General features: G+C 39.2%; 1 protein-coding gene across 9 annotated transcripts; it reads left to right on the top strand.

Annotated features, from left to right (window-relative positions):
• Positions 1-383: 383 nt before the first annotated feature.
• Positions 384-22,998, top strand: LOC133545538 (oocyte zinc finger protein XlCOF6.1-like). 9 transcript variants are annotated; one of them, XM_061891236.1, is made up of 4 exons: positions 391-827; positions 1,940-2,122; positions 9,817-10,351; positions 14,591-14,727. In XM_061891236.1, exons 1-3 carry the CDS (start codon positions 704-706, stop codon positions 10,347-10,349), a joined length of 840 nt encoding a protein of 279 aa, XP_061747220.1. In that variant the 5' UTR covers positions 391-703; the 3' UTR covers positions 10,350-10,351; positions 14,591-14,727. The 9 variants fall into 9 exon arrangements, with proteins under 9 accessions (XP_061747217.1, XP_061747220.1, XP_061747222.1 ...); XM_061891233.1 differs by lacking the exon at positions 9,817-10,351 and having other exon boundaries at positions 384-420; positions 14,591-16,469; XM_061891238.1 differs by lacking the exons at positions 9,817-10,351; positions 14,591-14,727 and adding an exon at positions 21,174-22,998.
• Positions 22,999-25,521: the final 2,523 nt, after the last annotated feature.

The raw sequence follows: 25,521 nt of genomic DNA, 5'->3' as shown, positions 1-25,521 counted from the left end.
ATGTTTCAAAATGTAATTTATTTTTTCCTGTTTTCTCCTCTTTAAAACCTTTCAATTAAGTGTTTATTTCATCATTTATTCTCAACAAAAAACATTCCGTATAACTATATATATATATATATATATATATATATATATATAAGTGTATATATATATATATATATATATATATATATATATATATATATATATATATATATATATATATATATATATACTTATTTTTTTTTTTTATTATTATTTTTTTTTTCATTAAAGGTAAATTAAGCAAATTGGCTATTTCTGGCAATTTATTTAAATGTGTATCAAACTGGCAGCCCTTTGCATTAATCAGTACCCATGAAGTAGCTCTTGGTTTCAAAAAACGGATTGCGTGTTTCTCTCGCGAGATTTGTCAACACTGAGGACAAAACAGAACAAGTAAGAAGCAAGATGGCGTTTGATGGAAAAGTAGTCATTTTTGTCCTTTGACGTTGAACTGTCTGTACTTGTACGCAATTATGGCAAGTAATGTAGTGTCAACATCCTTAAACATTTTTTTAAATCCGGATGCATTATTCCGAGCGCACTTGGACGCTTCCCGTGCGAGTTTACCTCGCTAGTTAGCTTAGCTTGTTAGCTGCTAACAAAGAGACGCATAAGTTATCAACACGTCGCTAAGTAGAGATCAAATGTGAGTTTAAAGTGTTGGGATTGTGTGAAAATGTGCGAAAGGACGATAGCAGAGTATGAGGAGGAACTTTCTCCAACAAAAGAGGAGAACGGGCGGCAACATCAACTACTGGGCGCTGATTTCAAAAAACACAAAGTTGTGTTACACAGAAAAGGTTTGTTTACTTCTTATTTCGACACTTTAATTGTGTAAAAAACGATGCATCGGTCTTCTGTGATGCACTTATTTGTTTATCTATTTGGACAGTTTCATCCATCCATCCATTTCCCTACCGCTTGTCCCCTTTCGGGGTGACAGAAGGTGCTGGAGTCTTTCCCAGCTGCATTCAAGCGGAAGGTGCCGTACACCTTTGACAAGTCGCCACCTCATCACAGGGCCAACACAGATAGACAGACAACATTCACACACTATGGCCAATTTAGTGTTGCCAATTAAATTAAAGTTAAAGTACCAATCGTCAGGTTCAAACACTGATGACATCTATTGAACGAGACAAGACGCAAGGAATTAAACAGAGACAGAATTCAATTTGGCTCAATTTGAGAAAAGACGCCTGGACACTGTACACTTGTACAGTGTCTCAGCACGCTCTGGTAAAAGATTGTACGCCACCTCTTTTATTTGGACTTTCCCTGATTAGATGGCAACAGCTGTTTCCAAGGGACAAGGGTTTGATTACAGAACATGTTCAAAAGAAAAGTTTTATTGAGAACAGGAAGTGAACAAACGTTTTAGCAACTGTTATGTAAAAGAAAAGGGGTTGGATTAAATAAGGTCTGCTTCTTCCTGCTCCTTTTCGAACACGTTGAAAAGAGAAACTGGGAATTGGGATGTATCATGTTGTATGCTTGCATGTTCGAAATAAACTCAAACTCAAGGTCGTAAAACAGTTAACAGAAAATGTCGTAAAACGGTTCAAACAAGCGGTGCCTGGAGGGGAGTCTGGTCCTGCTGCTTCTTCGCGTTTGTAGTTCTTGGGTCAAGACAATATCTTTCTGTTGATTAACACTACATGAAAGAAACATAACACTTTCATGTTGCTCATTTTGGCCAGAAAATCAAAATTGCACAAAAAGAAGACAAAATAAAAAATGGGGTGCCCTTTTTTACAATGATGGAATGGACTTTTGAAGCAATTTTAGTGGCCGGGAACAAAATATATTCTTTCTCATGTTTTCATTGGTTTTAAACACAAACAATCTCATTGTGTTAACAGTGTCAGTCAGAACGATTTCTGTTAATGGTATTTATTTATTTACCCAACAGACATCCGTCAGCCCCTCCACATTAAAGAGGAAGAGGAGGAAATGTGGACCACTCAGGAGAAAGAGTATTTTCTAGGGCAGGAGGAGGCTGAGATCTCCAAGTTTCCACTGACTGTTGTCTCTGTGAAGACTGAAGAGCATGAGGACAAACCACCTGAGTCCTCACAGCTTCATCACAGTCTAGGTAAGCACACTATCATCTAATACATTGTAACATATTTAAACCGGGGTCCAACATTTTCTCTCACGGCGGAGATATGCTGGCTTTTTAACGGCACTATTTATTTTTTACAAACGTGCTTTTAAGCCTCAGCAGTGCAATACTAAAAATACATCGTCTCAATGAGTAGTCTTAATCAGTATGTTTGTCTCTGAAACCACCAACAATCTAAATAATCCCAATAAATGTTGGAGATTTGCTTCTGGTGCTATGTCTTCTAGTGAACTGGCACATTTTTGGATAAAGATTCTGTAAAATATTCTAGATAAATATGTCAAGCTTAATTATTTATTCAGCAATTTATCACAACAGGGCACTCGTTTAATGCTTTCAATAGAGATTTGAAAAAAAAAAAAAAAAGTTTCCTTAAAGGGGAAGATTATCACCAGACCTATGTAAGCGTCAATATATACCTTGATGTTGCAGAAAAAAACAAAATATTTTTTTAACCGATTTCCGAACTCTAAATGGGTGAATTTTGGCGAATTAAATGCCTTTCTATTTATCGCTCTCAGAACGATGACGTCACACCCAAAAATTCACAGCCCTAATATTATATATATATATATATATATATATATATATATAATTCCAAGTTGATTTTTTGGAAACAATGCATAGTTTTTGAGTTGAAGTTGAACCTGATCAGTTCTTAAAGGGGAACATTATCACCAAACCTATGCAAGCGTCAATATATACCTTGATGTTGCAGAAAAAAGACCATGTATTTTTTTAAACCGATTTCCGAACTCTAAATGGGTGAATTTTGGCAAACTCAACGCCTTTCTGTTTATCGGTCTTTTAGCGATGACGTCAGAATGTTACGTCACCGAGGTAACACACCCGCCATATTCATTTTCACATTACAAACACCGGGTCTCAGCTCTGTTATTTTCCGTTTTTTCGACTATTTTTTGGAACCCTGGAGACATCATGCCTCGTCGGTGTGTTGTCGGAGGGTGTAACAACACTAACAGGGAGGGATTCAAGTTGCACCACTGGCAAGAAATCTTCCGCCAGACCCCCATTGAATGTGCTGGAGAGTCTGCACATTTGACCGGCGATGCTAAGGCAGACATGGGACAGAGATGTATGGATAACCTGCAGATGCATTTGCCACCATTAAGTCAACGAAATCACAAAGGTGAGTTTTGTTGATGTTGTTGACTTATGTGCTAATCAGACATATTTGGTCGCAGCATGACTGCCAGCTAATCGATGCTAAATCACAAAGGTGAGTTTTGTTGATGTTGTTGACTTATGTGCTAATCAGACATATTTGGTCGCAGCATGACTGCCAGCTAATCGATGCTAAATCACAAAGGTGAGTTTTGTTGATGTTGTTGACTTATGTGCTAATCAGACATATTTGGTCGCAGCATGACTGCCAGCTAATCGATGCTAACATGCTGCGCTAATCGATGCAAACAGGCTATTTACGCTAGCTGTATGTACATTTTAAACTAGATACCCACATTTAATGCGAAACAAACACTTACCAATCGAATGATTTAAGTTGCTCCAGTGTCACTAGATGTGAAAGTCCTGATCGTTTGGTCTGCACATTTTACAGGCGATGCTAATAAGGCAGCCATGCTATGGGCCACTTCATTAGGTACATCCACGCTACGGCTGAATGGCGTCAATAGCTATTCGCTCAATAGCTTCAGTTTCTTCTTCAATTTTGTTTTCGCTATTTGCCTCCATACTCCGACCATCTGTTTCAATACATGCGTAATCTGTTGAATCGCTTAAGCCGCTGAAATCCGAGTCTGAATCCGAGCTAATGTCGCTATATCTGGCTGTGGTAACCGCCATGTTGTTTGTATTGGCAGCCCTGTATGACGTCACAGGGACATGGATAGTCGCAATGCAAATAGCGAAAATCAAGAACTTTAAAGCTTTTTTTAGGGATATTCCGGGAGGTGTAAAATTTTGAAAAACACTTAAAAAAATACAAGAAGCCACTGGGAACTGATTTTTATTGTTTTTAACCCTTTTGAAATTGTGATAATGTTCCCCTTTAAGGGATATTCATCTTCTGCAGTTGCCATTTCTAATATAAAGTAGTGTAAATTTATTTCTTATATCTGTCAGTAAACTCGCCATGAAAGCGATAAAACATACCGGTGTAGTGAGTTTGCGTTATTCACCCAAGGAACTGTAGTTATTAGAGTGTTCCGGTCGGACGGTTTTTCACGGGACGCATTTTTGGCGTTGTTTACGGATGAGGAGATGTTACTCCGTTATTGATTGAAGTAAAGTCTGATTGTCATTGAAACAGTTAGCTCCAACTTTTGATATTTACTCCACTCCGTCTTCTTACGCTACACAGCTTATAACAAAGATGACGGAGAGAAGACGCTGGCGAAGGTGGGTCATGTAAATAAGATCGCCCACAAAACGGCGCTTCCTGAAGCAACTGCCAGAGAGCAACTTAAAGATGAGCTGTAAAACATAATCTATGCAACATTTTGACCAAAGAACCACCCTTACATGTTATGTAGACCCCTTTTAATGGACCCTATAATCCGGTGCTCCTTTTGTATGAAAATAGACCTTACTAGATCCACTCTTCGGCAGCGTGCCTTACAATCCGGTGCGCCCTAGGGTCCGGAAAAAAACGATATTTACAATTTTAAAAGGCTGCAAAGTACTGAGCCCAAGTGCACCCCAAAGTGGCGAGAGAAAACTGTTTAGGGACCCATTTTGCTATCTAACGTCTTGATTGTCCGTTGACCCCAGATCGCGTTTCACGTAGTCACAGCAACTTAACGTCGCAATGGGCGGAGTCAGGCGGGTAAAAGTGCTCAGATCATCCAAGATCAAGCCAGAGGACGAACATGGACCAGGAGAAGTTCATCATTGAAGTGCAAGACCACAAAGTAATATATGACAACGGCAAAAAGGATTTGGCGTGGAACACCATCGCGGGCGTCATGGACGTGGATGGTGAGTTATTATTAATTCGCTTATATGGTGTTTTTTTAGCTACTATAATGCAGTAGTGTAATCTTCAGTAACTTGTAATACAAATATTTATTATAATGCTGATTTTATTGTTTCAATTGAAACACATTTAAACATATCTCACCTTTGCTAAGGTATAACATTCTCCTAGAACTGTTTAAGTAGGGTGTTATGAAGACAATCCACATTTTAATGGTAGGGATCATTTCCTGAATAGTTTCTCAATTGTTTTTACCAATTGCCACACCCTTTTTGTGCCTAGTTCACAGTTTTGGGTATATTTAGAAACAAGTAAATTCCAAAAAGAAGAATTTGCCTGCACCAACATTTCGTGCCGAGACCTTGGCGGAGACAAGGAATTGGGGAAAAAAGAAAAAAAAATCGTAGAAATCGGACTTTGAGCAGCAACTGGACAACTAAGTATGAATGTTTTTCCCCGAGCCGGTGCTCATGTATCTCTTTCTTGTCAGACCGCTGACTTTGTGATGTCTTTTGTATTCGTGATTGTGTTTTTTGGCTGAGTAACCTGGCGAACAAAGCTCGTTTAATAGATGCAGTGCTACTTTTGACAAGTAGAGGGCGATAACGCTACACTTGACATTAGATTTCATTAAGTGCAATGTTTGCAGTGGATGTTGTTCAACTTCTATATACGTAAACATCTGTAGTTTATTGTTTGAATTATAGATGTCCGATTATATCGTCAGTCCGATATTATCGGCCGATAAATGCTTTAAAATGTAATATCGGAAATTATCGGTATCGGTTTCAAAATGATCAGTATCGGTTTCAAAAAGAACAATTTATAACTTTTTAAAACGCCACCGTGTACACGGATGTACGGAAGAGTACAGAGCGCCAATAAACCCTAAAGGCACCGCCTTTCAGTGCCGAGCTAGTCACATAATATCTACGTCTTTTTACAGACACAAGTGAACGCAAAACATACTTGCTCAACGGCCATACAGGTCACACTGAGGGTTGCCGTAAAAACAACTTTAACATTGTTACAAATATGCGGCACACTGTGAACCCACACCAAACAAGAATGACAAACACATTTCGGGAGAACATCCGCACCGTAACACAACAGAACAAATACCCAGAACCCCTTTCAGCACTAACTCTTCCGGGACGCTACAATATACACCCCACACTGAACCCGACCCCATCTCAACCCCGCCCACTTCAACCTCCTCATGCTCTCTCAGGGAGATCATGTCCCAAATTCCAAGCTGCTGTTTTGAGGTATGTTAAAAAAAAATAATGCAATTTGTGACTTCAATAATAAATATGGCAGTGCCATGTTGGCATTTTTATTCATAACTTGAGTTGATTTATTTTGGAAAACCTTGTTACATTGTTTAATGCATCCAGCGGGGCCTCAAAACAAAATTAGGCATTTTAATGTGTTAATTCCACGACTGTATACATTGGTATCGGTTGATATCGGTAATTAAGAGTTGGACAATATCTAAAAACAGTATATCGGCAAAAAAGCCATTATCGGACATCTCGAATGTGAATGTATTAACACCAAACCTGTTTTTTATGTCAAATACACTATGGACATTATTTACGTAAAATACACTATGGCATTATACTTTTGTAATGTTTACTTTGTGTTTATAAATTTTCCATCATACAAACTTAAATGAAGCCAGAAGTGTAGAGAATTAAAACCGAGGAAGGAACATCAATCCTCAACAAAACTTTAGGAGCTTCTGTTTCTTCATGCTGTTAACTATTTATGGAGCTGCACGCGCTGGAAAGGACTAGCGAGGGCAGAATTATGAGTTTATTCACAGTACGATGTGAAAGCCAACGTGTTTACTTTGCAGTCTCAAAGGACTAAAACCTAAATTAAAATGTCCGGCCCCTCAGCCCTTCGGCTCTTGAAACTGCAGCCGTCTTTATTCCATCCATTTTCTACCGCTAATTCCCTTTGGGGTCACGGGGGGCGCTGGTGCCTATCTCAGCTACAATCGGGCGGAAGGCGGTGTACACCCTGGACAAGTCGCCACCTCATCGCAGGCCGTATTTATTGTGTTGTTAAATAGAGGGCTCCATCAACCACTATGACATGGGGCCTTTCCACGAGCTGAGCAACAGGTACCTGGTGGCACATAAAGGGGGTTCCTCTCCCCAAAGCTGATCCCTCCATTGCTTGTTCCCAACTGAATGACCTCGAATTTGGATCTGCATCCGCAAGTTCCAAAAAAACAATGGAAAAACATATTTTTGTAGTAGTAGTTTCTCCATCAGTGGTTTGTCAATGACTCCAGAGTGGTGCGACACAGGTGATAGTCGAAGGCCAGACTGATCAGCAAGTCCCCAGATGTGAAGTACCTATGAAGGAATGAATAAACAAGATTTGTTAACCTGTATGTCCACTTTCTTTCAGTTAATATTTGCAAAGCAAAATGGAGGGATTCATTTGTCAAGAGCCGGAAAAAGTCAGTTGCCAGCAGGAGGCACTCAGAAGGAGTGGAAATATGCAGACATCGTGTCCTTCCTTGTGCCTTACCTCCAGCCAAGAGGGTATGTAAAGAATAATATAACCAACTAATTGTTTGATTAAAAAAAATATATATTTTTGTTAAAGGGGAACATTATCACAATTTCAGAAGGTTTAAAGCTAATAAAAATCAGTTCCCAGTAGCTTATTTTATTTTTCAAGGTTTTTTTCAAAATTTTACCCATCACGCAATATCCCGAAAAATGGCTTCAAAGTGCCTGATTTTTACCATCGCTATATCCACCCGTCCATTTTCCTGTGACGTCACTGCGCGACGCCAATACAAACAAACATGGCGGGTAGAACAGAAAGGAATAGCGACATTAGCTCGGATTCAGACTGGGATTTCAGCGGCTTAAGCGATTCAACGGATTACGCATGTATTGAAACAGATGGTTGGAGTGTGGAGGCAGATAGCGAAAACGAAATTGAAGAAGAAACTGAAGCTATTGAGCCATAGCACGACAGACAGCGGCAACGAGGACGAATTCGGCGATCACCTAACCAACGATTGCATCTTTTGACCACTGGTGCAACTTGAATCCGTCGATTGGTATGTGTTTGTTTGGCATTATATGTGGGTGGAGGGAAAGGCTGGATGCAAATATAGCTACAAATGAGGCATAATGATGCAATACGTACATACAGCAAATAAATTGCCCGCTACCTGAGGGTTGCAGGTTCGCTTCCCACCTATTGACATCCAAAAAAGCGCTGCCGTTGTGTCCTGGGGCAGGACACTTAACCATTGCCCCCGGTGCCGCTCACACTGGTGAATGAATGATGAATAAATGATTGGTGGTGGTCGGAGGGGCCGTAGGCGCCAAATTGTCAGCCACGCTTCCGTCAGTCTACCCCAGGGCAGCTGTGGCTACAGATGTAGCTTACCACCACCAGGTGTGAATGAATGATGGGTTCCAACTTCTCTGTGAGCGCTTCGAGTATCTAACAATAGAAAAGCGCAATATAAATCTAATCCATTATTATTATTATTATTACTTTTTTCCTAGACTTTTAACAGCTTTTCTTAGTTAATACAAATAGTTTTTTTTTTTTTTTAAATGTATTTTATTGTTTTGCCTTGGAGCCATCTTTTGGACGAGTTCACTCGCTGCAGGTTCTGCGATGTCCTTCCGTTTAGTGCTTTCAACTGGAACTAGATGTGGTGTTTAGTTTCCTTGCCGTCCATAGCCTTTCCACTCGTACGGTTTCTTCATTCAAAGTTTGTCAATTTTACAATATAACTAAAACAATTCTTACTTACTAAACCACCCCATGTGTGATGTTTGTAGGAGTGTTTTCATGCATATTTCTAAATGCTAGAGTCATGTAATGAAGCTAGCATTGTTAGCATCAGTTAATATGCTAACCCATATACGAGTGTCCATGAATTACCATGTATTAATTTACGTGGACCCCGACTTAAACAAGTTGAAAAACTTATTTGGGTGTTACCGTTTAGTGGTCAATTGTAGGGAATATGTACTGTACTGTGCAATCTACTAATAAAAGTATCAATCAATCAGTTCGTGTTAGTATTGTTAACTAACAATGGCATTATTTGTGTATTGTTTCCTCAGTAAATTCACCAAAATGTCACCATGCGTGGTTCGGTTGTTAGAGCGGCCGTGCCAGGAACTTGAGAGTTCCAGGTTCGATCCCCGCTTCCGCCATTCTAGTCACTGCCGTTGTGTCCTTGGGCAAGGCACTTTACCCTCCTGCTCCCAGTGCCACCCACGCTGGTTTAAATGTAACTTGGATAATGGGTTTCACTATGTAAAGTTCCTTTGAGTCACCAGAGAAAAGCGCTATATAAATATAATTCACTTCACCATTGAGTCTGATTAGCTGATTGGAGAGCTAGCTTGCGCAGCTAGTGAGTCCATGACAATGACTTCTGTTTTGTTTGATCAACCGTTTTACTGCCCTGTTACATACACTGTTTGGAATCAATTAAGGTTGGTAAATAAACATTTACAAAACATTTTTGGGTAAATAACTCATTTCGTAACGTTTCTATTTGCGGCTTCTATATGGAAAATATTTGTTTCCATAATATTTAGTGGCTGCTGCTTATATGCCGGAAAATATGGCAGATTGTTGAAGGAACAACATTCCTGGTTTAAAAGATCTGAATGATCTTTCTTGTCATGTTTTCCCCCTTATTTAGTTCCAAAAGCAATCTTGAGTGGTCCACCAGCGGAGGAGGAGAGATCATCGACCCCTCTGTCTGTATGTGGGTCAGATGACCAGTCCTGTGGCAGTGCTGGGGTGTCTGAGGTTCAGAGACCTCCATCCGAGTCACCAAAACCACTGGTGACAGACGGTGCTAACCCTGGGAAGAGGGACCGGCCGCACAGGTCCAGCAGCCCAAACGATCGCGGGTCATCATCAGTCCGGACTACAGTGGGGACAAAAAGGAGCGGCGCTCGGACCCATCCAGCGAGTGTGGAAGAGCGACTTTTAAACATTTTGCAAAAGCCACCTTCAAGACCGGAGACATCACTGGATGAGTCTTATCATTTTGCACTCAGTCTTGTCCCGCTCCTCAACGACCTGGATCACAAGCCAAAATTGAGATGTTGCACCATTTGCGCACTCAACAACAGCGTCCACCTGGTGGCCCAGACCTCCAAGGCACAGAACACGATCCCTAGTCCCACTCTGATGAACCCAATTGATGGGTTGCAACTAGGGGTGTAACGGTACGTGTATTTGTATTGAACCGTTTCGGTACGGGGGTTTCGGTTCGGTTCGGTTCGGAGGTGTGCCGAACGAGTTTCCACACGAACATATTAAGTAGCGTACCGCACGTTGTGTAAACAATGCACACCGAGGCACAACACACGGCATCCTAGCAGCGATCGGGCTACGATAGACTGACCATACGTCCTCTTTTCACCGGATAGGTCCTCTTTTACCGGGCTGTCCGGGTGGAGTTTCTTAAATGCCTCAAATGTCCGGCATTTTGAGTTAGGGTTGCGTCTATTTTCAATGTACGTTCAGGGTTAAGAAGGGGTTAAAACAAAACACATTGTGCACACAGCAGCATTCGTGAGGGAGGGGCAGAGACAGAGAGTTATGATTAATGCGCATGCGTCGCCAGGCTCTGCTTTTTATCCATAGATTTATCAGATTTTATTTTTCATTATCTATAGCAGGGGTGTCAGGTGTGCCCCAGAAGCCATTTGCAGCCCACAGCTAATGTTTTAAAGGCCCACGGCCCATTCTAAAATTACTATTAAAATTAAAAAAAACATAACAAAAGTGAAATAAAAAAGTTTAAAGGGGAACATTACAATTTCAAAAGGGTTAAAACCAATAATCAGTTCCCAGTGGCTTGTTGTATTTTTTGAAGTTTTTTTCGAAATTTTACCGGTCCCGGAATACCCCTAAATAAAGCTTTAAAGTGCCTTATTTTCGCTATCTTCGAAACCACTATCCATTTCCCTGTGACGTCATACAGGGCTGCCAATACAAACAACATGGCGGTTACCACAGCAAGATATAGCGACATTAGCTCGGATTCAGACTCGGATTTCAGCGGCTTAAGCGATTCAACAGATTACGCATGTATTGAAACAGATGGTCGGAGTATGGAGGCAGATAGCGAAAACGAATTTGAAGAAGAAACTGAAGCTATTGAGCGAATAGCTATTGACGCTATTCGGCCATAGCGTGGGTGTACCTAATGAGGTGGCCCATAGCATGGCTGCCTTATTAGCATCGCCGGTAAAATGTGCGGACCAAACGATCAGGACTTTCGCATCTTGTGACACTGGAGCAACTTAAATCCGTCGATTGGTAAGTGTTTGTTTTGCATTAAATGTGAGTATCTAGTTTCAAATGTACATACAGCTAGCATAATAGCATGTAAGCATCGATTAGCGTAGCATGTTGGCATCGATTAGCTGGCAGTCATGCCGTGACCAAATATGTCTGATTAGCACATAAGTCAACAACATCAACAAAACTCACCTTTGTGATTTTGTTGACTTAATGGTTGCAAATGCATCTGCAGGTTATCCATACATCTCTGTGCCATGTCTGTCTTAGCATCGCCGGTCAAATGTGCTGACACTCTGGTACATTCAATGGGGGTCTGGCGGCAGATTTCTTGCCAGTGGTGCAACTTGAATCCCTCCCTGTTAGTGTTGTTACACCCTCCGACAACACACCGACGAGGCATGATGTCTCCAAGGTTCCAAAAAATAGTTGAAAAAACGGAAAATAACAGAGCTGATACCCGGTGTTTGTAATGTGAAAATGAAAATGGCGGGTGTGTTACCTCCGTGACGTCACGTTCTGACGTCATCGCTAAAAGACCGATAAACAGAAAGGCGTTTAATTTGCCAAAATTCACCCATTTAGAGTTTGGAAATCAGTTAAAAAAATACATGGTCTTTTTTCTGCAACATCAAGGTATATATTGACGCTTACATAGGTTTGGTGATAATGTTCCCCTTTAAAAGTTAAAGGCCTACTGAAACCCACTACTGCCGACCACACAGTCTGATAGTTTATATATCAATGATGAAATATTAACATTGCAACACATGCCAATGCGGCCTTTTTAGTTTACTAAATTGCAATTCTAAATTTCCCGGGAGTTTTTTCTTAAACGTCGCGTAATGATGACGTGTACGCCTGACGTCATGGGCTTTTAGGAAATATGAGCGCTGCACACACACACAGCTAAAAGTGGTCTGCTTTAACGGCATAATTACACAGTATTCTGGACATCTGTGTTGCTGAATCTTTTGCAATTTGTTCAATTAATATTGGAGAAGTCACTGTAGAAAGATGGAGTTGGGAAGCTTTAGCCTTTAGCCACACAAACACACGGTGATTCCTTGTTTAAAATTCACGGTGGTGAAACTTTACTATGGATCACAGCAAACATGGATCCCAACCGAATGTCAACCAGCAGGTTTCGGTGAGAAAATTGTGGTCAAAAGTCGCCCATAAAGCTGCCGTCGACTTCCCTGAGACACCGCGCGTCAACACACCCGTGGACACACCCCTCCGACTATCAGGTACTGTTAAACTTACTAAAACACTAACAACACAATAGAAAGATAAGGGATTTCCCAGAATTATCCTAGTAAATGTCTCTAAAAACATCAGAATCCATCCCATTTTTTTACTTTTTTTTTCTAGTCCGTCGCTATCAATATCCTCAAACACAAATCTTTCATCCTCGCTCAAATTAATGGGGAAATTGTCGTTTTCTCGTTCCGAATAGCTCTTTTTGTTGGAGGCTCCCATTAAAAACAATGTGAATATGTGAGGAGCCATCAACATGTGACGTCATCGTCTGCGACTTCCAGTAGAGGCAGGGCTTTTCTGTTAGCGACCGAAAGTTGCGAACTTTATCGTGGATGTTCTCTACTAAATCCTTTCAGCAAAAATATGGCAATATCGGGAAATGATCAAGTATGACACACAGAATGAACCTGCTATCCCTGTTTGAATAAGAAAATCTCATTTCAGTAGGCCTTTAAATGTAATTTAGAAAAAGTTCCAACGTTGACTAATAAAACAAAGCTGTTTTTTTTTTTTTTCAAACTGTCATTGCTCAAAACATAATATTGAATCAAAATCAATGTTATTATGAATTATATCCAAGGTTCCCATTACTTCACATCAAATATTCCACTAAGAAAATTATTTTGGGTGGAAGATTTTGCAAATTTGGTAAATAAATAACCCAAAAATTTGTATTTTGTTGTTTTCTTACTGTACCGAAAATGAACCGAACCGTGACCTCTGAACCGAGGTATGTACCGAACCGACATTTTTGTGTACCGTTACACCCTTAGTTGGAACCAGATGAACTCGAGGAAGTCCGGTTTTCAAACATTCATTATGGTTGCTGTTTTTTTTTTTTCTACCTTCATCAGCACTTATGTCCGGGTGTTTTAAAGGTTTTGTGGCTAAAATCCAAAAACATCTGGCAAGGAGTAAAAGTACAAAAGTATTGAGGCACATCATTTCTTTACATCTGGATGAAACAACAATTAAGCCATAGAGGAAAATATTGGATTTGCTTGTTCATTGGACTGTTGTTGTTTTGGTGTTTTGTTATCTGTGCCTTCTCATAACACACATTTGATATAGGTTTAGTTTTGCAATTGATCTCCTTTTGCAAGCCAAATATCTTGTTGTCAAATAATGATTCAGCGTCTGCAGTCCTTTTAATGTTTTGTCTATACATTTCTTGATAAGTTTGTTTGGTTTAAAATTTTGTAATTTTGATACTTTCTCAATAAATGATGTTTCATTCTGGTCGGTGATCATTTTTGTAGAAACCCACAAGTTCACTTCAGAACAAAAGTCTCTTTTTGGGGTTCTTAGTTTGTTGATTTGCCTGGTGAGTTCAGGGGCCAAGAGAAAACGCGAGACTTGCACGCATTAGAAGAAATCTAATTGCTCTCATCCTACCTTAAGAACAGTGACTGAAATAGTACACAACCCAAAACCATTGAAGTTTGCACGTTGTGTAAATGGTAAATAAAAATAATACAATAATTTGCAAATCCTATCCAACCTACATTCCATTGAATGGACTGCAAAGACAACATACTGGAAAACTTTATTTTTTGGTAAATATTAGCTCATTTAGAATTTGATGGCTGCAACATGTTTCAAAAATGCTGCAACAAGTGGCAAAAAAGACTGAGAAAGTTGAGGAATGCTCATCAAACACTTATTAGGAACATCCCACAGGTGGGTGCTATGATTGGGTATAAAAGCAGCTTCCATGAAACGCTCAGTAACTCCCAAACAAGGATGGGGCGAGGGCCATGAAACAGTGGTAAAAATTCCCCTTTTTTGCAATGTGTTTCTTCCATTAAATTCTAAGTTGATGATTATCTGCAAAAAAAAAAAAAGTTTCTCTGTTCGAACATTAAATGTCTTGTCTATTCTTATTTGTCTTGTAGACTCCCAGCAACAGCTTGGACGCCAAGAAGAATGTCCCCCTCAGCCGCTGGAGGGGAGCTCCACCTGGAAGCAGGAGGATCTACATTCCCCTCAGATTAAAGAGGAAGAAGAGGAACTCTGGATCACTCGAGGGGGAGAGTGTCTTCCAGGGCACGGGGAGGATGATCTCACCAAGTTTCCACTGACTGTTGTCACTGTGAAGATAGAAGACCATGAAGAAAGATCACCTGAGTCCTCACAGCTTCATCACAGTCCAGGTGAGGAAAACAGATGGGCGGAGTCACCAATCAGCAGCTCAACACAAAACATGACAACAGAAGCTGAGGGAGACCACTGTGGAGGACCACAAGCTGACAACCTGTCAGATAGTGACGACACGTCGCACGTTAATGTAAATATGGACTCACAAGCGAGAACTCACACAGGAAAAAACACGAGTTGCTCACTGTGTGGTAGCGAGTTTTCTCGGAAGTCCACTTTAAAGAATCACATGAGAACGCACACTGGAGAAAAACCTTTTTGTTGCTCACACTGCGGTAAGAAATTCTCCAACAAAAGCAACATGCAATCTCACATGAGGACTCACACAGGAGAAAAAACATTTGGCTGTTCTGTTTGCGCTAAGGTGTTTTTTAGAAACTGTGATTTGACCCGACACATGTGGATACACACCGGGGAGAAACCGTTTAGTTGCTCGAACTGCGGTAGAAAGTTCTCGGAAAGGGAAACAATGCTGTCACACATGAGCACACACACTGGACAAAAACTTAGCTGCTCACTCTGCGGCAATGTATTTTCCCGGCAGTCCACCTTGAAGAACCACATGAGAACGCACACCGGAGAAAAACCTTTCAGTTGTCCAGCGTGCGGTAAAAGATTCTCCAACAAAAGTAATATGCGATCACACATGAAGACACATACAGAGAATAAATTGCTTTGTTGTTCAGTTTGTGAGAAAGGTTTTATCCGAAGCTCTGATTTGACTCGACACATGCAGACACACACGGGAGAACAACCTTTCTGTTGCTCGTTTTGTGGTATAAAGTTCTCTCAAAGGGTAAAGTTGCTCTCCCACATGAGTACACACACAGTAGAATAACTTCATTGATCAGTGTGTGCCAAAGATTTTGTTTGTAGCCCTGATTTAAAAAAGAAAAAAGGAATTGCTCAGATTGGGCCCTGCGATGAGGAGGCGACTTGTCCAGGGTGTACCCAGCCTTTCGCCCGATTGTAGCTGAGATAGGCTCCAGCGCCCCCCCCCCCCCCGCGCGACACCGAAGGGAATAAGCGGTAGAAAATGAATGGATGGATGCTCAGATTGGTCAAACGTTATCATTAGAACTCACACAGGAGAGAAACCCTCCAGTTGTTCAGTTTGCAGGCAAAGGGTCTCTCAAATTTCAACTTGACACAACACACTCAGGAGAGGAAAAACCTTTTAACTGCTTAATTTGTGGTAATACATATCCTTGTGAGTCCTCATCTAGTAGACTCTAGTATTACTGATGGTCTACTGTTGTTTTAAGAAATAGAAAAATAATTTTGGATGTTTCTGTCAATCAAGTTTTTTAATAATTTTCTGCTGGTTTGAGAATAGTCTCCACCTTAATGTCAGACACAGGGATTGGCTGAGGTATACATGGTTGGAGGAGTTATTTCCACCTTTTTAGAGTAGACTGTAGAAGTGTACAGAAGTAATGTTGATAAAGTATACCGTACGTGAACAAAAAGTTTGGAATGGGTGTTTGGCAGCTGTATTTGTGGAATTTATTTGTGTCGATGAATTGTATACTGTTCACAACATTTTAATTTACATGATGTATGATGTATGTTTGCGCTTTATACAACTATACGCAATAAAGACAAATTTTATACTAACCTCGTTGCAATTTACCTTTCAGCTTTAACAGTATTCAATACTGCCACCAGGTGGCAGTCGTCTAACGTCATGGAAGCCTGACTGCCGTAAAGCCTGTTTATCTTTTTTTTTTTTTAACACAACTTATGTTTTTTTATGTTTACAATTACTTAAACTGCATTACAATAGGTTGAGAAATTAACAAGCTATTATTTATTCTCAATAAGCACTCTGCACTGCTAGATTTTAGGGATGTTATGATCAGGAATTTATGCTGCCAATTCCAATACCGATCATCCATGATTGAGACCAAACAATGTATTAACTATACATTTATAAATGTATGGTGAGTGCTTTTGACAGCTTAACAACAATAATATTATGGTAAGTAAGTATTTTTTGCATATAATCATTCATTTTGAATTTAATGGCAGTAACACATTGCAAAAAAGTTGTCCCAGTGGCATTACCTGTGTCACATGGCCTTTCCTTTTAACAACACTTAGTAAACGTTTGGGAACTGAGAAGACCATTTTTTAAAGCTTTCCAGGTCAAATTCTTTCCTATTCTTGCTTGATGTACAGCTTAAGTTGTTCAACAGTCCGTTGTCTCAGTTGTCGTACTTTAGGCTTTACATTGCACCACACATTTTCAATGGGAGACAGGTTTGGACTACAGGCAGGCCAGTCTGGTGCCTGCACTCTTTTATTATGAAGCCACGCTGTTGTAACACGTGGCTTGGCATTGTCTTGTTGAAATAAGCAGGGGCATCCATGATAACGTTGCTTGGATGGTAACATATGTTGCTCCAAAACCTGTATGTACTTTTCAGCATTAATGGTGCCTTCACAGATGTGTAAGTTACCCATGCCTTGGGCACTAATACACCCCCATACCATCACAGATGCTGGCTTTTCAACTTTTTACCTAGAACAATTCGGATGGTTCTTTTCCTCTTTGGTCCGGAGGACACGACGTCCACAGTTTCAAAAAACAATTTGAAATGTGGACTCGTCAGACCACAGAACGCTTTTCCACTTTGCATCAGTTCATCTTAGATGAGCTCATGCCCAGCGAAGCCAGCAACGTTTCTGGGTGTCGTTGACAAAATGGCTTTCGCTTTGCATAGTCGAGTTTTAACTCGCAATTTCAGATGTAGCGACCAACTGTAGTTACTGACATTGGTTTTCTGAAGTGTTCCTGAGCCCGTGTGGTAATATCCTTTACACACCTTTGTCGCTTTTTCATGCAGTACCGCCTGAGGGATCGACGGTCCATAATATCGCTTACGTGTGGCAATTTCTCCGGATTCTCTTAACCTTTTGATGATATTACGGACCATAGATGGTGAAATCCCTAAATTCCTTGCAATAGCTCATCGAGAAATGTTCTTAAACTGTTCGACAATTTGCTCACGCGTTTGTTCACAAAAAATAGTGACCCTCGCCCCATCCTTGTTTGTGAATGACTGAGCATTTCATGGAAGCTGCTTTTATACCCAATCATGGCACCCACCTGTTCCCAATTAGCCTGTTTAACTGTGGGATGTTCCAAATAAATGTTTGATGAGCATTCGTTTACGCTCTGTCTTTTTTGCCACTTGTGCCAGCTTTTTTGAACATGATTCAGGCATCAAAGTCCAAAAGAGCTAATACATGCAAAAAATAACAAGGTTTTCCAGTTTGAACGTTAAGTATATTGTCTTTGCAGTCTATTCAATTCAATATAAGTTGAAAAGGATTTGCAAATCACTGTATTCTATTTTTATTTACCATTTACACAAGGTGCCAACTTTACTAGTTTTGGGTAAAGCCGCTGCTCCTTCACATCGAGAGGAGCCAGATGAGGTGGTTCGGGCATCTGGTCAGGATGCCACCCGAACGCCTCCCTAGGGATGTGTTTAGGGCACGTCCAACCGGTAGGAGGCCACGGGGAAGACCCAGGACACGTTGGGAAGACTATGTCTCCCGGCTGGCCTGGGAACGCCTCGGGATCCCCCGGGAAGAGCTAGACGAAGTGGCTGGGGAGAGGGAAGTCTGGGTTTCCCTGCTTAGGCTGTTGCCCCCGCGACCCGACCTCGGATAAGCGGAAGATGATGGATGGATGGATGGATGGGTTTTGCATGAATTCAACAATAATTATTATTTTAACAATACCAAAGTAACAATATAACCTTATGACTATAACTTTAAGGAAATATCGTATTCAAAGTATCTGTACGTATGTACAACACTTACAGGAAAAATGCTTTTTTTTAAATCATTTTTGAAAAACTAATCTGATGACAGACAAGAACACATATTGTGTCTAATACGCACAAAAAACCCTCTTAAAAACATCCAAAAACCGCCAACAATACTCCATTTACATTTCGGGACCAGACTATTAACCAAGTATTAGAGATATTGTTATTATAAGCGCTAACGTCAAGGACCTACTTTTCGCGGCGCATTGATCACAGTACGCTAACTAACTTGTGTTGCTATACTGACATGCCGAGTCGGCAAGTTTGTGAAAGTTAATTGTGGATTATAAATCAACTTTGACATCCAACTCAGAGTTTGGCCAGAAAGACATGCGAAAGACTTGTTTGCACCCACTATTTTATTTAAACCTTTGCCAGGATTATGATTAATTCTTCATCTAAATGGGAAGATACAAACATCCCATCAGTCAGCATCACATTTAGAGCTGACATTGTACAGTAAGTGATTGTTTTATTATGTCTACTGTGTCTCACGATGTGTGCCATGATTAGTAGTGTTGTTGCTGAAGGAAAAAGCTAACGTTCTGATGCGTCCCTAAAATGATGCTTAAGATTTGCTAATTTAGTAAATATTAATGTTATTATAAATGTTGCTACATTACATACATATAGCATGTCTATACAACTTTGATGGAGACGGGCTTAAGAGCCTGTTATTGGGGGAGTAGAGCGACAACCAATTGGCTCTGATGTTTGCTGACTTTTGCTAACATTTATTTAATAGCTAGAATGCACAGAAAAAGATTGTCTTGTCTAACATGGAGGAATTTAAATAAAAGGCAAAATTTTGAAAAAAAATAAAAAAGTGTAGTTCCCCTTTAAGGCTTTTACAGTTTTTTCCAATTGCTCACACACTAAAATTTACATGTTCACACAGTTAACAAAAGTCCACACCAATAAACAAAACTGTGCAGATTTACCTAATATTAGCATTGACTCTCTTCACATTTTTTGCGAAATATTACACACAATTCTTTACACACACCTTCCCATCTTGCACACAAATAACGATTGTGATACACACATTTTCACACTTTAGACACACACTGGGACTGTGATACACACAACTTTACACCTTATGCAAAGATAAGGTTTGTGAAGTTATGTGAACGTATAATACTGTATTTATATTATTCACATGTGAATAATGCTGTATAATAGACTGTTTATATTATTCACATGTGAATAATGCTGTATAACAGACTGTTTATATTATTCACATGTGAATAATGCTGTATAATAGACTGTGTTTATATTATTCACATGTGAATAATGCTGTATAATAGACTGTATTTATATTATTCACATGTGAATAATGCTGTATAATAGACTGTTTATATTATTCACATGTGAATAATGCTGTATAATAGACTATTTTATATTATTCACATGTGAATAATGCTGTATAATAGACTGTTTGTATTATTCACATGTAAATAATGCTGTATAATAGACTGTTTATATTATTCACATGTGAATAATGCTGTATAATAGACTTTTATATTATTCACATGTGAATAATGCTGTATAATAGACTGTTTATATTATTCACATGTAAATAATGCTGTATAATAGACTGTTTATATTATTCACATGTGAATAATGCTGTATATACAGACTGTTTATAATATTCACATGTGAATAATGTTGTATAATAGACTATTTATATTATTCACATTTGAATGATACTGTATAATAGACTGTGTTTATATTATTCACATGTGAATAATGCTGTATAATAGACTGTATTTATATTATTCACATGTAAATGATACTGTATTATAGACTATATTATTCACATGTGAATAATGCTGTATAATGGACTGTATTTATATTATTCACATGTACATGATACTGTATTATAGACTGTATTTATATTGTTCACATGTGAATAATGCTGTATAATAGACTATATTTATATTATTCACATGTGAATAATGCTGTATAATAGACTATATTATTCACATGTGAATAATGCTGTATAATAGACAGTTTATAATATTCACATGTGAATAATGCTGTATAATAGACTATATTATTCACATGTGAATAATGCTGTATAATAGACTGTGTTTATATTATTCACATGTGAATAATGCTGTATAATAGACTGTGTTTATATTATTCACATGTGAATAATGCTGTATAATAGACTGTATTTATATTATTCACATGTGAATAATGCTGTATAATAGACTGTATTTATATTCACATGTGAATAATGCTGTATAATAGACTGTGTTTATATTATTCACATGTGAATAATGCTGTATAATAGACTGTATTTATATTATTCACATGTGAATAATGCTGTATAATAGACTGTATTTATATTATTCACATGTGAATAATGCTGTATAATATTTATAAATGTGCTTTATAAATAAAGTTGATTTGATTTAAAGTGCAGTGGAGGCTCCCCTACTAGGAGGTTAACCCCTTTACTATGTTACCCCAGGTGGACCTTGGCAAAGGCCTAGTACCTGATGGCCCCCTAGCCAGGGATACGGTGAAGACCTCAACGGCGGAGCAGGCGGAAAACGGCAGATGTATGAAGCACCACAATGGCTGCGATGGCGGAAGAAGGCACCCCCACATCCATGTGGGCACAGTTATGGGGAAATACCAACCCAAGACCTCAACAGGCGGAAGATGACTGCTGACCGTATGGAGCGTGTGACAGTTTGACCCCACACTGTCACTGTTTGAACTTTGGCTTCCTCTCAAACCATGCACATTTTTTTTTGTCAGTGCTCAACAAACAAATTGTAAGCTGTCACTCACCATGGCTCTGCATGTCTGGCTAAAAGAGTCAGGGTGGGGCTGTTGGCTTTATGTAGGTGAGCACACCTGCTTTGACTAATTAGGCCTAATTTGGGCCAAACCATGATTGTCAGGAGCTGGGTGTTGCTGAGGGACATTTGAAAGTTGTGTTGTCTAAACCTGAATACACTGTGGACAAAAGTGACTGGTTTAAAAATGCAAAAGTACTATATGAATACTTTTTAGACATCTGATGGTTATTTATGGTTAAATTTACAAAATAAGTGTTTTGTTAATTCCCCCTGTCAAATTGGTCCCAGCTAGTGGGCGGGGCTATGGGCTATTTAAGTGGGGAAAATGCCATTTTTCTGCCAGTCTGCTGCCTGTCACTGTCAGAGGAGGTTGTCTGTCCTGACCAAGACTTTCGCTCTCCATGCATCAAATAACTACTGAGGTGATTATTTTGATGATGAGATTATGTTGTGATGTAACCGGTTAAATGAATTTTTTTGATTGCTCATTTATTTTGCTAAATCTGTTTTGTCATTTAGTTCTATACTTTGATATATTTGATGTTTGACCTTTTGTTTGTAAATATATGTATTTAGATAGAATCAGAGGTGGGTAGAGTAGCCAGAAATTGTACTCAAGTAAGAGTACTGTTTCTTTAGAGATTTATTACTCAAGTAAAAGTAAGAAGAAGTCACCCAAATACTTACTTGGGTAAAAGTAAAAAGTATGTTGTGAAAAAACTACTCACGTACTGAGTAACTGATGAGTAAGCTGTTGGTTTAATGATGGCGGCAACAAGTAATGCACAAAAACATAAAAATAGCAATGAGCAAATTCATAGCCATGAATATCTCTTAAGCAACTAAAACAATAATAAATCTTCAATAGTACATGAAAATAAAAAAATTAAGGCATGTTGAGCCACAATAACTTAACAGCACCATAGGCTCAGTAGGCATTCATTGATTGATTGAAACTTTTATTAGTAGATTGCACAGTACAGTACATATTCCCTACAATTGACCACTAAATGGTAACACCCCAATAAGTTTTTCAACGTTAATCAATTACTTCATAAATGACCAAGTCGAGGTGATCCACCTCATATAGACATATACATACACACATATCATATACATATGTGTATATATATACATATACATAAATTTATATATACAGTATATAATTTAGATTTATTTATTTTGCCGTTTTTGTTGACATGTTAAAGGAGTTTTAATGAATATACATGCATGTTTAACACATAGATTTCTATCTTTCATGAAGACAACAATACAAGTTGGTGTATTACCTGATTCTGATGACTTGCATTGATTGGAATCAGACAGTTTAGTGCTGATAACGTCCACTTTTTCAAATGGAGGAGAAAAAGGTTCCTCTTTTCTGTCTAATACCACATGAAAGTCGTTGGTTTTTGGCATCTTATTTGTCCAGCTTCCATATTGTTTTTTATACACTTTACAAGAAATACATTGGCGGCAAACTCTGTAGCTTGCTAGCTTGTTTGAGCTGGCTTTCGGAGACTCTTATTTTGGTAGCGCAGGCGCGATCGAGCGGCGCTTTTATTGTGAAGACAGGAACTGTGCGATCAGTCTTTGGGCTTTTGACGGGAAGTACGGTTGAAATAATAAGGGTATTTTTTCCTTTACACTTTTGATTGATACTTGCATTATTAGATTGCACAGTACAGTACATATTCCGTACAATTGACCACTAAATGTTAAAACCCCAGTACGTTTTTCAACTTCTTTAAGTCGGGTCATGTGACCGCCTGGCTGTTTGATTGGTCCAACGTCACCAGTGACTGCATGTGATCGATGAAACGCAGGCATGCGCAGTTCCTACTTTGAAGCTCTCATAAACCAAACCAAAACAAAGTTAACAGATCGATTAAAAAAAAAAGTAGCGAGCTGAATGTAGATAAATGGAGCGGAGTAAAAGTAGCGTTTCTTCTCTATAAATATACTCAAGTAAAAGTATGTTGCATGAAAACTACTCGTAGAAGTACAATTTATCCCAAAAGTTACTCAAGTAAATGTAGCGCGTTACTACCCACCTCTGGATATAATGGATGATTTATATTTGGATTATTTATAATATGCATATTTTGATTATTTATAGGCCTACTTAACGCACGCAACTTTGAAATAAAAATGTACTATATATATAATACACAATACTAATATTTCCTTTATTTATTACTGTTACAGATTGTTGGTGCTTTGTCTTCCTGTTTTGTTCACCTTTTGACACTTTTTGGGATTTTAAATAAATGTCTGTAAACTGTTACCACTGCGTGCCTTGCCATCCTTGATTTAAAGTCCGGTTTGCAAAGGTTACATTACCTTCACCCGAGGCGGGGTGTGACAGAGCGCCACGATTGCGGAGGTAGGCTGCAGCAAAAAAAGCGTTCCCAGTCGTCTTGGACTCCATGCTACTGGACCCTGACCCGCATCTGTCAAGGATCGTGTGGTGACCATTTATTTCCACATACTGAGTTGCTAAAGTCTTAATAACAGACACATTTGTCTTCACATTCAGCTAATTTCCCCCCTAATTCTATCTGTCCCTCATTTTCCCTCCAGGACAAGGACGTGGAGTCATTCCTGGAGGAGGCCACACTAATGGACTCTAGAATGTTCAGGAGGATGTCATCAAACCTGTGTTCAAACTAGTTCCACGCCAAGTGAACCTGTTTTACCACCGCTGGCGACACGAGTAGCGAAAAGGGTCAGACTTGAGCCTGAAAAAGCAGACATGCTAATTTTTTGGAATAAGAATTGTTAATTGATGACCGTGGCATTCTTAGTGTATACTATAGCCTTTAAATAGACTCCCTTTTTAGACCAGTTGATCTGCCGTTTCTTTTCCTTTTCTCCTATGTCCCACTCTCCCTTGTGGAGGGGGTCCGGTCCGATGGCCATGGATGACATACTGGCTGTCCAGAGTCGGAACCCAAGATGGACCGCTTGCCTGTGTATCGGCTTGGGACATCGGCGCTGCTGATCCGCCTCCGCTTGGGATGGTTTCCTGCTGGCTCCGCTGTGAACGGGACTCTCGCTGTGTTTGATCCGCTTTGACCTGGACTCTCGCGACTGTGTTGGATCCATTATGCATTGAACTTTCACAGTATCATGTTAGACCCGCTCGACATCATTGCTTTCCTCCTCTCCAAGGTTCTCATAGTCATCATTGTCACCGACGTCCCACTGGGTGTGAGTTTTCCTTGCTCTTATGTGGGCCTACCGAGGATGTCGTAGTGGTTTGTGCAGCCCTTTGAGACATTAGTGATTTAGGGCTATATAAGTAAACATTGATTGATTAGTGTCATAGTGTTTGTAGTTAGTATGTTCCAATAGCAGCAGAAGTGCACGTTTTGGAGAACTGTATTTTCAGTTTTGTGCCGAAAAGACTGATTTTATTTAACGCTATTATTATTTAAACACTTATAATGATCCCAGAGACAGGTTGTTTTTGTGTTGCTGTATATATTTGTTTTTCTGAAAAATCCCACTTAATATTCTTTTTGGTAACTTCATCCATTTTCTACAGCTTATTCCCTTTGGGGTCGCGGGGGGCGCTGGTGCCTATCTCAGCAAACAGTCAATATTTATTTTATTTTTTTAGGGGGGGGTAACAACAGTCAATATTTATTTATTTTTTTTTTTTTATTTTTTTTTAATAAAACCGAATATCGTGTTTTTATTTTCTATATACAACAACCTATTTGGATTTGATAAGAGAATCGATAACGAACTGGTTCGATAATTTCTTATCAAATATCATCCCTTGTGAACCATAAATGCCATCCATCCATTTCCAACCGCTTGTCCCTTTTGGGGTCGTGGGGGGTGCTAGAGCCTATCTCAGCTAACAGTCAATATTTATTATTTATATTTTTTTAGGGGGGGTAACAGTCAATATTTGTTTTATTTTATTTTTTTAATAAAATCAAAATTAGCTTTTTTAAAACCAAATATTGTGTTTTTATTTTCTATATACTACAACCTATT

This window comes from Nerophis ophidion, linkage group LG28 (genome assembly GCF_033978795.1).
Source record: "Nerophis ophidion isolate RoL-2023_Sa linkage group LG28, RoL_Noph_v1.0, whole genome shotgun sequence".
Classification (NCBI taxonomy): Eukaryota; Metazoa; Chordata; class Actinopteri; order Syngnathiformes; family Syngnathidae; genus Nerophis; species Nerophis ophidion.
The sequence above is the reverse complement of the archived record's forward strand: the minus strand, read 5'-3'. Positions and strand labels throughout refer to the sequence as shown.

Excerpts from the sequence above, each read along its gene's own strand:
- LOC133545538 (XM_061891229.1), top strand. The coding sequence starts at position 704 with ATGTGCGAAAGGACGATAGCAGAGTATGAGGAGGAACTTTCTCCAACA. Across the intron at positions 828-1,939 it reads AGTTGTGTTACACAGAAAAG|ACATCCGTCAGCCCCTCCAC; the intron begins GTTTGTTTACTT and ends TTTACCCAACAG. Across the intron at positions 2,123-14,590 it reads ACAGCTTCATCACAGTCTAG|ACTCCCAGCAACAGCTTGGA; the intron begins GTAAGCACACTA and ends TTTGTCTTGTAG.